The sequence below is a fragment of the Balaenoptera ricei genome, chromosome 4 (genome assembly GCF_028023285.1).
Source record: "Balaenoptera ricei isolate mBalRic1 chromosome 4, mBalRic1.hap2, whole genome shotgun sequence".
NCBI lineage: Eukaryota > Metazoa > Chordata > Mammalia > Artiodactyla > Balaenopteridae > Balaenoptera > Balaenoptera ricei.
This window is the reverse complement of record NC_082642.1, coordinates 115,666,268-115,680,184: the sequence shown is the minus strand read 5'-3', so window position 1 is coordinate 115,680,184 and position 13,917 is coordinate 115,666,268. Positions and strand designations below refer to the sequence as shown.

The window sequence follows — 13,917 nt, the reverse complement described above, 5'->3', positions numbered from 1 at the left end:
ATTCTGAGGACAGAGTGGAGGGTGAAGACGTGTAAAGGCAAGATGCAGAATCATAGAATTTTGGAGCTGGATAAAAGCTCCAAAGATCATTCTTTTTGTAAAATAGGAGCTGAGTCCCAGAGAAAAGGTGGCAAGAAAGCAAAAACAAACCAAACCAAAACAAAAAACCATGAAATTTGTAGCCACATAAACCCGAGTTAAAATTAAACTTCTGTAAATCCTTAATTCCTCTAAGCCTCAGTTTGCTCATCTGTAAAATAGGGGAAATAAGTATATGGTATGTGCCTAATGGGGTTGCTGTGAAACAAAATGAAAAAATGCATGTTAAGTCCTTAGCCTAACCTAACATTCAAATGTCTTAACCAACTTATTCAGTATCTATTTGATGTGTAATACATAGAACACAAAATATAACACTTTCATACATACTCTTATTAATTCTCTATGTAAAGCATTTGGAATATAGTAAAAATTAAATGACTATTAACTATGACGATTAGGTGTTGATTTCCCAGGATCACTAACTAGGTAGTGGCATAGACATTTATACTGCTCTCTCTCTCTCTATATATATATAAAGCTAGATCATCAATCTGGTTTTATGCATGCTGGAGTAAGGAGAGCTAAATGAAAGTTATTCATCTTATTTGTGAGGTGCATTTAAAATACTTTATATATTATCTAATGTTATTATTATAGCCACTTAGTTAGCTGGGTAGAATCAATTTTAACTCCATTTGATATGAGGGAACTCATGCTCAGCAAGGTTGAAGAACTTGCCTGCAACCTAGAGCTGTTTAATGCAGGAATATAGCCAGGTCCCTCTGGCTCCCAATCTGGTCCTCCTGTTTGACAAGCAAAGACTACACAAGCGGCTTTTACAGCTTTAGCTTTTGTTTTGACTCAGTAGCCAGTATCTGGATGCTGAATTGTTTTCACTTTAAAGAAACAAAGAAATCATCATCTATAAAACTAAAACAAAAGAAACCCTTAGTTATGGGTGATGTAAAGGGTAGGGAAAGTGTAAATAAAGAAAATGAGCTGCAATTTATAACCCAAGTTAAACAAAAAGCTCCCTTAAATATGTATCCTCCTTTTTCCACATAATGAGTCAATTAATCTTCTAATGCTTTATAAAAGACACTGCAGTAGCAGCTGGTTTTACTGTTAAGGCTAATTAGGAAAACATTAAGGCAAGAGAAGTGCTGAAGTTACATTTAGCTCAAGAGGAAAGAAGTATGTGTGTGTGTTTGTGTTATGGACAAGTATAAAGAAAGAGAAGATAAATTTAAGCCTGTCTTTTATATCCTGCAGGCTGATTTTCCCAGGAAGGCAGGCTTGAGAGAACAGAGAAGGGGTCACCTGTATAAAAAGCGGTTCTGACCAAGACAAGAGAAGGTTAAGGACTATATTTCACAGGGCTACCAGACTGACACTTCTGACTGAATTTATGGATCTTTCTGCCTGAACTGACTGAACACACAAGCCATTTGGATACCATTTAGCCCCAGTCCACGATTGTCAGAAAAATTTCTTAATCATGGGATGATTTGCCACCTGCCACTAAGTAGTACATTTCAATTGCATTTTTAATGACCCCACAAAGTAGCCTCAGGAAAAAAATTGTTTTAAAAATTCTTAACATGTATCCCTAACAGATCAAGAGAAGTGGAATTTTAAGATCAGTTTTATGTTTTTCTGAGGGATGGGGATGATATATAGGAGGGAGAATGGAGGCATAAATGCTTTAAGATAAAAGTAGAGGGTCAGCTCTTGGTAATCTATGACAGTGCTTGTCAAATTGTAAAGTGTATTCAAATCACCTGGAGATCTTGTTAAAATGCAGATTTTGATTCAGAAAGCCTGGGGTTGGGCCTGATCGTCTGCATTTCTAACTAACTCCCAGGTGATTCTGCAGCTGGTCTTTGGACCACTTTGAGCTACAAAGTGTAGCGTGCTTGTTTCAAGGTCCAAATTCAAGGACGGTAATTTTTCTCTTAATCTTTCTGGCTTTCAATGGTCTAAAATAGGCCCATAAAACCCTTTCCTCTAGGATAGGAGTTCATTTAATTGAGGAACCTAACCTGACAGGAATTAGGGCAGCTTTTTGAATTGGTATTGAAGAGAGTACATCATTTTGAGCTGCTAACCGCTACTCAGGAGAGGCCCATTCCAAGCCATTCCTGTGCGTCTGGAGCCCCCTAATGGCTCAAAGGACCCATAGCCCGGCAAGTTTAACTTCGTAAGATTTTCCCCAACTAAACCGTGGGAGGGGAAAGATTTTATAAACTCTTCACAGAATCATAGAGACCAAGGTTCAGAATACCTGAGTAAGAGTTGTAGAGTATATTATCCAAACTTTGGGCAAAAACTGGGGGGAAATAAACGGTCTGTTGGGAATGGTAGTTAGATTTCGGGCATCTTTTGGAAAATTGTCATCCTTAATGACACGTCTGAGAAGTAGTGATGTAAGACAACAACAACAAACCAAAAAAAAGAAAAAAACAAAAGAAGATTAAAAAAATAGACCTATAAGTAAAAAAAAAAAAAAACAACAACAGAAACGCACACATCTTTAAACCTGATTGATTTTGAGGTTTCTAAAAATCTTAAATTAGGTTCAATAAGTGTGAGAAATGCTCTGGAAAACAAACAAATTCTACTCACCGTGATTTAATCTGATGCTGATCATCTATCAGTAGTTATCAAATGTGATCTCAGACCAGTAGCATTAGCATCACCAAGGAATTTATAAGACGTGACAATTGGTGACCCCACTCAAATCTACTGAATCAAAACCTCTGTGGGTGAGGCCCAGTAACCTGGGTGTTAAGGAGCCCCCAGGTGACTCTGATGCTTGCTAAAGTTTACATCATTAACCTAATGAAATCAAAACCATACCCTTAGAACTGCAACCCAATGGATTCCAGGAAATGAAAGAACAAAAACCAAACAACCCTCAACTAACAGCTACCTGATGTACTTTTAAATTTTACCTGTTAACAAATGAGTTTTCTATGGTACCTACACACCTGTTGTGCTTCCCTTTGTCATAACCACAATATGGTGAGTATCAAGTTCTCCTCACCCCACGCTGAATACTTGAAGCATTGGTTATTTATCGAAAGGCGGTACCTGCTGGGGGATCCTGCCTCCTCACCACCACGCTCACTTCTCTCACCTCCATATCTCTAGCATGAAAAGTTGTCAGTTCAGGAATTGTGGGTGTGGGAGACCTTAGGTCAATGACAAGAGAGTCAGGATGGATTTAGCAGTAAGACGGGGAGTTCAGTTTACCTTGTGGATTTTACCACCTCCTGCGCATCTCTGGGAAACTTGGTACACTCAGGGATGCAACTACATGCACAGTAAACAATCTGACGGGAGGAAAGGCTTTCTTACAAGTGTATCCTTCTAATGTGGTTTGCTTCTGTTCTCCTTATCAGCCATTGCATCTTGGTTCCACCACTTACTGCTTTTTTCATGGCCTTGAGAAAATTTCTTGACTTCTCTAAGCCCCAGTTTCCACATTGGAATATTAGGGATCATGATAACGCCTACTTCATAGGGTCACTGTGAGCGTGGAATGAGACAGTGCATTAAAGGGCATGCCAACATTTCGATCACTTTTTGTTGCTAGGAGTAAATAGAAGAAAAATCCTCAGCAGAGGTGGTTCGTAGGAAGCCATGGCATTTGTCAAACTAGTTCTTCAACAAAAGCCAGGCTTTCCAGCTTATAAGAATGTTCAACAAGATTTTATGAATATTATCATATAATCCAACTTAACAAATTTTAATTAAAACAGTATGTTGCTGTATGGGCAAGATATATACATTCACTATTTTTGAACATATACTATTTGTTGAACACACTATTTATGATAATGTATATACTAAAAAATGAGTCTTTTTGGTTAATTTAAAATGCATAAATTATCAACTGTTCTTATTCAAGAGAAGATCATTGTAAAAGGTTTCTTGTTTTTTTTTAAAATTGGTGGTCTTGTGTTTTGGTCTTAATTCCTTCAAATTTTCAACTCAATTTTGACAGTGCAATGGATTATGATACAAGAGTTTTGTAAAGATAGTACTCACCTCCAAATCCAGGTCTCACTGCAAAACTGTGGTCCTCTATATGGAGAAGTTGCTTATACTTCAGGGGCCACACTTTGGTACTGTCATCCTTCCTCATTCTAGTTTCTTGTTTGCTGTACCTCCAAGGGAGAAAAATGCTTCTGAGATACATATGCTTCTGGATATTTTGATTTAGGTTAGCTTTCTGTATGATCTAAAGTATACACATAAAAGCTCATTTTCTCAGTTCATATTACATATAGCCAAAGATCTGCCAGCATTTACTGTTTATTATACAAGGGTGGGGCAGGTAAGCAAATCTTGGAGCACCTTAGATGATAAACTGAGTTTGGATGTGATCCTGACAGGCAATGTTTCTCAGAATGTGGGTTATAGTAGGAAAACCTGGTCACTAGCACCTGGGTGGAGGTGATCAAGATTCAGATCCACGGACCCCAACCCAGATCAACTAAACCAGAACCAGAGGAAACAGGGCCTAGGCATCTGCATTCAATGTGCTACCTAAGTGATTCTTAGAGTCACTAAAGTTAAACTACCTCTTGCACTAAGACAGTAAAAAAAAAAAAAAAAAAACATGAAAAATTGTAAACTGATGAAAATAGTGTTTTACAAAGACAGAATGTGCAAAGACTATGGGTGCTGGTTGAGATTAGAGGAAGTACCCCTATGGCAGATTCTGGAACCTGAGAGAAGGCGATGGGCATGGATGGAGAGGAATCCCAGGGAAAGATGGATGATCTGACAGCTGATTGGACCTAAGGTCAGGTCTAGCTGTGAAGCAGGTGCAGCCTATTTTCACCTGCAGTTTTCTAGGGCAAAGGCAAAGTGTGTGGCCTCTCCCGTGTGTGTGGAGTCCTGATCTGGGAGTGAAGCCCGTTCCTCCCTGGGTCTTTGAACTCTGGCAAGTTGCTGGGCCTCCCTGACTCATTTCCTGTGCTGTGACACGTACCTCCCAGACGTACTCTAAGTGTGGCGGCAGAATATCTGTAGAAGTGCACACAGCTCCTCTGTATGTGACATGCTGCTGTCTCCTCATCCCCGGTGCCCGAGACCTAGTTCACTGCCTCTTCCAGAAGAACGTTCCTGTCTCCATCACCGTCATCACAGCAATAACACAGCAGCAATAACACAAGACACTGAGGGGTCTTCTAGGTGAATTCTAGTTACTTTGAATTCCTGACTGGCTTTTGCATTGATACATGTCTTCTTCAGGAAACACACGTACATTTTTAACATAAGACTTGTGAACGCAGTTTCCTAACTCAATAAAGTGACTTTGATGGTGGGAATTTCACATCCTGAAGCAGCTGGTTTAAGAAATATGTCCAGGCTTATCACCTAGTATGGTCTTTAAATAGAGAAGTTTCTGGCTGAAACCCTCAGAGATTTATGTATGTATTTTTGCCATTGATAGAAATGGCGAAGTTGGAGGAACAAATCTGTTTTGAGTAGAAGACAAATGAGTTTGATTTTAAACATAAGTCATTTTATCCTATGAATAATTGAACATATAGAACTATTTCTTCCAAGGATCTCTTAACTAGAAAACTTCTTTCAAGGAGCTAGAATGAACCATTTATTGAAAAAGTAATAGCAGCTAGTTTTTATTAAATGCCTACTGTGTTCAAGGCCCCCTACCAGAAGTTTTGTAAATACTATCTTTGGAGTGCATCTAAATCACCAGGTTTGCTGGGCCCCATGCCCAGAGTTTCTGATTCCAGTTTCACGGTATGAGAATTTGCATTTATAACAATTTCTCTGGAGAACTACTGGTCTGGAAAATAGCAGACATTTTATAAAAGCTAGCTAGTTGTTATTATTTTATGAAAAGTGGAATGTAAGCTTGGGTGGAAATTCATGGAAATTTGTGAACTTCTTCAGTAATATACACAACAAAACGGCAATCTCTAATACTCTTTTCAAAAGCATACCCCTCCGTGAGATCGGGAATCCCCAGAACAATGAACATGCAGCCTGCTATGAAAGGCACTCTTGACAGTACCTGAAATCACACACACATTTTTTTACCTGAGGGCTCTTCTGATGTACAGTGAGATGTCCCACCTTTATTTATTTTTGACTTTATTTATGCATCTACTTCTCAAAGAGGTTTATGTGGCTTAGATACCCTCTGAAAGAATTTTGAAAACCTCACACATATTTAAGTAGACACCTACAATTTTTTCATCATAAAAGTTAAAATTACTTAAATATTGATAATAATTTAAAATAAAACATATTCCTGCTTTTAATGTATCCAATGAACCTAAAATACCCACTTTATGCATTTTAAAATACATGAATAAACTCCTCTTTAAAAACCAGAAGTTTTATCTCACTCCTTGTTTTCTTGGAACTTGTATTTTGTTTTATTTCTATTTTATTTGAAAGTTCATTCGGGTTTTTCCGTAAGATGGTACGGAAAAGCCCGAATGAACTTTTTGGCCAACCCAATATTTTCTTCATTGAATTTTATCACCCCATCATACTTCTTTGCAAGAATATATGTATACATATTGAAATAAACTTTTTTAGCCTCTGTGACTATTACAAATGGAGTAAAACATAATGCATATAAATGTTGATACTTATTAAAATTATGAATTAAATTTTATAGGAAAAGTATTTCTTAATAAAGTGATGGTACATTTTCCCTATTTTGTGTATCTGTATATGGATATTACTTATTGCACTTGTTATTTCTTGTCTTTTTGATAAAGCCCTTCTAATAGGTATGAGGTGATATCTCATTGTAGTTTTGATTTACATTTCCCTGATCCTACTTTTCACTTCTATAGATGAAAATATTGAAAAACTTTGTTCATATATATGTAAGTACATGGAATTGGAAGAAATTTTGTTTCAGGAATGTAACTTAATTATTTAAATTCCTTCTTATTTTCCAAAATTCACATTGTGGTCTATCATCAATTATTTCTATTGATTTGTAACCTGAAAAATTAATTAGGTTCTTACTTCAATACTGATGAATGCAAAAAAAAAAAAAGAAAAAAGAAAATCACGCAGTTCGGAAAAGGATGTGTTATTTAAACTAAAATCATCCATTACCTCAACAACAATATCTGTAAAGGTTTCTTTGTACCTGGGAGGATTTTATACACTGGTGTAATACCCATAGTTAAGATTCAAGAAGAGGGAGAGGTATGCCTTTATTTTGCCAAATGGGACAGAGCAATCATTAAAGGGAGGCTACAGAGGAGACTGCAGGCAAGTTTTCAGGAGGATCAATTTTAGGAAAGAGGTCAGAGGAAGTCAGAGATCCAGAAATAATTATTTTAAAACTATCCATGCCCACATGCCCCTCTGATAGCTTGCATGTACCCTAAGGGGAACATTATACTCTTGGAGTATAAGTGCCCTATTTGAAGACCCCTGGCTTATTAAAAAAAAGACATATATAGAAAGGTTAATAAAATGAAGACTGAAATAGAACAGACAAAGGCAAGAGAAGTAAATATGCTTAATAAGGGGATTCATTTATGACAGAGAATCAGATTTAGCTCAGAGCTTTCTGGCCTGATTCCATATATGTATCATTTTAAGGCCCTTTGTCTTCTGCCCTCTTCCCTTTCCTAGAAAAAATGATTTTGTTTTTAGTAGTTACTGAAAGAAATCTTTTGGATGACTTCTGTCTGAAGAGAGGGTCTTCTAGAAGGCTAGGTGCCAATGGGATAGAGCAAAGAAATCTCAACTCATGGAAGAGTCTTGCGTCATTACAGCATTCTTAATCTTTACAGAATTCTTAAGCATTACAGCATTCTTATTCTTTCCCCACAAAGAAAGATTATGAACATTGTTTGAGAAACAATAGGTAAGGCTCGGTAATAGTTATCATTTTTCTTTTTGAGTTAGAACCTTTTTCTTTCTGGATGAAACAAAGGAACCATATTTTTATGTTCCCCCCTCTTGTCAGTATCAGAAACTTTACTATAATTTTGTCACTAAGAAAGTGTGGGTTCAGGGGGAAGGAAGGGCTGGATTTTGAGTGGTTTCAGGGGAATAAAGGGGTCTTTGAGGAGGATATACTAGGCAGAGAATTAAAAAGTACCAGAACTGCTTGAGGAAAAGCAAATACATCTAACTCATTCTGATACATTGGTGTTTAGTAAGTGGAAAGACAAAAACTCATTTTAACCGAGTCATACTCAGCTGGTTGCTTTACCAAACTGCTTTCCCAAGGGCCTATATAGTTGATTAGTTTACTAGGATCAGGACTTGAAAACGACTAGGTCTGACTAAATAGACTATTTACCCAAGAGAGGCTATAATTAAGAAACATATTAAAAAATATTTAATCTAGAGGGTTAACAGTGAGATACCAATTAAAAGTATGAATGCCATTTTATACCTATTAAATGAGCAGAAAACAAAAAAATTTTAGTACCCAATGCTGCTAAGAATAGGATGAAATAGAAATGTTTATACTTTGTGGGTAGCAATATGCTCGTAAAACCCGTTTAAAAGTTGATTTTGAGAGCTAGGAAGATAATTCATATCCTTTGATGCCAATCCAAGGAATGCAGTAACGTAGTCGGAAGAAAAATCAGTTGATCCAATTTTTGATCACAAAGAAAACCTTGATAATTCTGGATCCAATGTTTATTTTTAGGTCCCTGATGCTTTTGAAACTTGTTAGAGAGGACATGGTGCATTATACGGAGTGAATCTTGTGGCTTCAACTGAACTGCCCTTGAACTCATGACTCTGGGAATACACACTTGACTTTAGTCAACAGCCCGTTTCTTATAAAGGAAAAATCTACACGGACGAGCATTTCTGTGGAAGAGCCAGCCAGAGAGAGTGCCCCACTTGAGACACGACAGTTTCCATGACTTAACTTGTGTCTCTATCAGATCATGAGCTCAGTGAGGTCTCAGTTTCCTCATCTGTGAAATGAAGGAATCGGACCACATTAGGAGCTGGTTTGCAGACATTTTTTTGGATAGCCCATATGGTGTATTAAAGTGGAAAACTTCACATGACAATCCGAATTTTTCTCTTGAAAAATCAGAAAATCTGGCAATACCAGGCTCAAGTTGTCTTATAAGAAGTCTTGACCTGACCAGCCTCTGCCCCCAGAGGAGCATATAGCCTGTAGTTGCCACAATCTCTGCCACTCCCTTTGTTATTTGCAGTAGCAGTTGAACTGGCAATCTCTAGGACCCTCTTGGCTTCTACATTAGGTTCCTGGATCTGCTGGTAAATGTTTAAGTGGCTCTCCTGGGAAAAAAACCCTATTTGTAGTGTTTGTTGATTTCCATGATGTAAATACTGCCACCATAGCTGATTTCCAGCTACGGATATGACAGAGATGTGTGTAGCCCATAGTGTAGTATAGTATAATATAGTATAGTTTTGTGTATTATAGTATACTACAATTTATAGGATAGTATAGTACAGTATAGTGTAGCATTTCTACCAGACATAAATAGATATAAATAATGGAGAACAATAGACAATAGCAACATGTAGTAAAGTAGTTAGGAAGTGGTGAGTTTTAAGTATTTATTATCTTCGTTCTAAAAATAATTTATTTAATTGTATATTTATATAATTTAATTTTTAATAATGCTTATATTTAACAGCCTTAAAATTTAACAGTTGGCTCTTGCAAGCCATTTTGTGCAGACACTGGCGCTCTGCTGATTATTCCTAAAGTCAGAGACAGTGTGTTGTTCTTAACTCTCAACCCAATACTTATCATACAAAAGGCACTCAGTACAATTGTTGAAAGAATGAATAAATATTCAGTGAGTCTAGATGCCTAATCCTCTTTGCATCCCTAGAGAGCCAAATCTCTCCCCTAGGCAAAACAGGAACGTTTCCCCCTGCCATACTTAATTTATTCACCAACTCCTCCTCTCCCCCATTTTGTCTTTAAGAAATAAAGGGAATGTTTGGATGAAAGATTTTTAAAATACTTGGATAAAAAAGGGAATCTTTGGGCAAAAAGTAAGATTATATTCTGAATGAAAAAGGTTAATAGCAAAGGATTTAAGGGCCTGATTGTAGGAAAACTGGCTCAAAATAATGTACATAAATGTGAGCTAATATATAAAGATATACTTCCTAATTTTCAGAGAAAGATCAGGCCTTTCTTCCATGTTCATTCTGTTCTCTTGCATTATGACAGAGTGGATTGTTCATTCATTCATTCATTACTTATTTAATTACCGATAATCAGATTGTGTGTAGGGCAAAGAACCTCACAGCATTTATTTATATACTAAGGTCTAAAGTATCCTGGGCTCTTTACTCTAGAAACTATCCTATACAGTAATTTCAGTATTTTTGTCAAAGTTCCTTAAAATCTTCATGCGAGAGTGCTGAGTGACAGCTCAGAAACAGGCTGGCTGAATTATTCTGTTCACTGGGGAAAATGCCTGACTTTCATCCTAAGTGGCTGCTTCTGAACTAGGGTCTATGTTTTATGCAATCCCTAGTGTCCTAGAGGATTTTTCTTTGAAAAACAAAAGAAGCAGATATAAATTTTAATGAGTCATATTGTAGCTTATCGCTGAAAGGGGTACCTCACTTAGGATATAGAGAAGTGAAAACAAACATGCTTGGCCCCATGGAGTAGGAAGCCCGGGGTTCCCTCTTCATTTAAATAGATTCTAAAAATGAGACACCTAACATAAGAGAGAAATTCCTACCCCACCACGAAGAACAGATGTTCTCCTCTTGTCCCGTAAATGACACCTAAAAAATACACATGGTAGGTTTTTCTGCAGCAGCTCTTCCACTGAGAGTGTGCTGGTGAGATTGATGAGTTCCTATGACCATCCCCCTTCTTATCTGCACATCCACCAAACAAACTGAACAAACTTCCCATTGTTTGAGTCGTATGATGATATTTTAAGCAGTCTCTATTTGTTTCAAAATTAGATAAAATATACTACTAAAATATACTAGATGTTATAAGCAATCTGAAAAAACATACAGTTTGGTTGTATAGCCCCACATTTCCCAAATATTGCTTGCCCAATTGCCTTGAAGAAGACTCAAAGTGTTTAAACTGGGCAAGATCTCATAGCATCTCAGATCTGCGTGTGGGAGCAGAAGCCTGGAAGGGAAGTGTGGGAGGTGGTCCTTGATTTTTAAGAGCAGAGCAGGAATTAGGAATCTAGTGACCTCTCCTCCCCTCCCCCCATACCTCTTTTGTTTTTGGTCATTAAACCTGAGGCTTCAGAAGGATTTATTAAATTTTTATGTTCTTTCCTGATGTTATAGTGAGTGCTTCATAAATATCCAAGATGTGAGGGCAATCTGGCTGAAACAAAAGTTACCTCACTGATTGCTAAGGTTGGCTGGGTGATATTACTCACCTTTATTCCTCAATTTCTCCTACTGGGTCTTTTTGGGAATCTTGTGCTTGGTGAAAAGGAAAGACTTTCCCTACAACAGGAGGTCATTTCTTGGTTATTAAAGGGTAGTAGGGTGACTAATCGTTCTAGTTGTCTGCGACTGAGGGGGTTCCTGGGACTTCTAGTGCTAGAAACCATGGAACCCCAGGCAAATCAGGATGAACTGGTCATTCTAGTAGAGAGCTATGCCCCTTCACTAGCAGGTCCAAACATACTCTGATTATTGATGGTAAGATAATAATGATGATGTATTGACATTCAGGATGATATTTCAAAGATGATTTTCAAAGTGGAAAATGAATTTTTAAAAACAACAAATGGCTTTAATGTCTTTCAGTACTGTCACATTCATATACAGAACTATACACTGTGCAAGTACTTGACATTAGAAATTGGTGCTTAGACTAATTTCTACTCAAAAAATTTTGAAGGAACATTAAACTCATGTCGTTATTTATAATAAATGCATTAGTCATTGGAGAAATACAATTCTTGAAAGAAGATTCATACATGAGCCCTTTAACTGTTTTCTCCAAAAATAAGCAAGCAAATGCCAGCAGAAACCCCAGATTCTGCTCTTTCTATGCTAATTAGAGGTGATTTATTTTGATGGGTGAATGCCATCTCTAGAGACAATCACTGCCACAAATACGTGCTACCATTAAAGATATAGTTCTGAGGCAGGTGGTGAGGGAAACTGGGACTACACTATGGATATCTTACCGGGTCGGCTTCACTGAAGAGAAGCAGCACTGGTGGGGCTTCTTGATTTCACCAGCAGCACAAGCATTTGACATCAGTGTGATCCAGATGCAGGTGAAGAAGACCAACTGGGAAGCCGGGATCATCTCTGCCAAAAGAAAGGAATGAGATGGATGCAACCAATGCTGTTACCAATATTGCTTCTTCATGTGTCTTTTAAAAAGTAATTAGAGGTAAAAAGGTATCAAGGAAAAAAGAGAGACATTGCCTTCAATGCTGCGTCTTTTGTTTTAGTAGGTTAAATGGATTGACATCATTCACAGGCAAACATCTGTCTGGATCACCAGCAATTTAAGAAAAACAAAGCAGATTTTTTCATTTTGTTTCCATCCTTTAGTCCCTCTTTCCAGGGAAGGTTCTTCGTGGGATGCTTGATCCCCTACTCAGGAAACTCTCAGCTGCAGTCCTCGGCAGACAAAGAAGTGAGATTAGGCATTAAATCCCCTTAATCCAACACAGTATCATTTGAATATATTTAATGACTCAGCAGAATAATATGCTTAATGAGAATAAAGATGATTAGTTTAATATTTGTTATAGTTTTAAAGATCCTTTCCTTTATCTCATGGTTGTTTTTTTTAATCCAGAAAGGAATCTTTCCCTCTTCAAATGCATACAGATGGCCAGAATACAAACAAACTTAAATTATTATTTTGTCAAATAAATAATCATATTTTAAGATGATGGTTTATTCCGTTGATATAAAAAGTAGTTCAATTTAAGGTTTAATGTGGTGAGCAGCCAGATAAATAAAAAAAGAAATTAGTCTTGGGCAGTGGGTAAGGAATTACGTTAAATTATGGCCACATCGGCTCCTAAAGATACTTTGCACACATCGAGTAGAAATATTCCCTCCACGTATGCAAAGTACCAGTGAATAGGCAGGTTAGTGAAATTCAGTTTCTCCAACTGGAAAAGCACAGGGTGAGCAGTCCAGCGACAGCTGACCTGTTTACTAAGACTTAAGAAGAATGCTGTTTTCTTCCCAGGGATATACTGTGAAGGAATTCTTAAATTTCCTCTAATTGATTTGTCTCCTTGACACCTCATATCCTGTGTTATTGCTTGATGGTGTTAATTTATTTTGATTTGGGTTACCTCTTCTCTTGGCCCATGCATCTCCTCCTATGTTTCTTTGGCATGTCTTTCCTCTTTAAAATATGTGTTTAATATAAAATATTACAAATATTAAAATATTACAAATATACAGAATGATGTAATAAATACTTACCTCTCCCTTGATCCCCTATTTAGTGTTTATCATTGTATACAGTTATACTATTATGTATATTATGTACAAATTTTTTGTATATCTCAGAAAGCTTTATAAAAATGGTGTTAAATTATACTTTTACCTCTGCAACATACTTTTCCTCTCCACATTATGCTTAGATTTATTGTGTTGATAGCTGCAGTCTTAGTTCATTAATTTTTGAGTGCCATATAGTATCTCACTGTGTAGATAACTAATATTTTATTTATTCTTTTGCTGATGGGCATTATTTCTTATTTTCAATGATAAACAATCTATTATAAGCAACCCTGCAGTGAATTTTTGTCAATATTTTCTTGTTCTCATACATAAGAGTTTCTCTAGGGTAAGTACCTAGGAGTAAAACTTCTAGGCTGAACAATTTTCACATCTTCAAATTTATAGGAGACTACCGTAATG

At 36.9% G+C, this 13,917-nt stretch overlaps 1 protein-coding gene across 9 annotated transcripts in view; it reads right to left on the bottom strand.

Moving 5' to 3' along the window:
- GABRR3 (gamma-aminobutyric acid type A receptor subunit rho3) overlaps positions 1-13,917 on the bottom strand; it is a 61,854-nt gene that overhangs the window by 27,078 nt on the left and 20,859 nt on the right. For 6 of the 9 annotated variants that reach the window (XM_059921336.1, XM_059921333.1, XM_059921335.1 and 3 more), the window contains 3 exons: positions 12,454-12,643; positions 12,207-12,333; positions 4,096-4,214 (listed from right to left, as the gene is read on the bottom strand). In XM_059921336.1, the coding sequence (XP_059777319.1) occupies positions 4,096-4,214; positions 12,207-12,331 (244 nt within the window). In that variant the 5' untranslated portion in view covers positions 12,332-12,333; positions 12,454-12,643. Of the gene's footprint in view, positions 1-4,095; positions 4,215-5,044; positions 5,101-12,206; positions 12,334-12,453; positions 12,644-13,917 lie in introns of those variants that run through there. The other 3 variants (XM_059921340.1, XM_059921338.1, XM_059921342.1) reach the window with 3 other exon arrangements.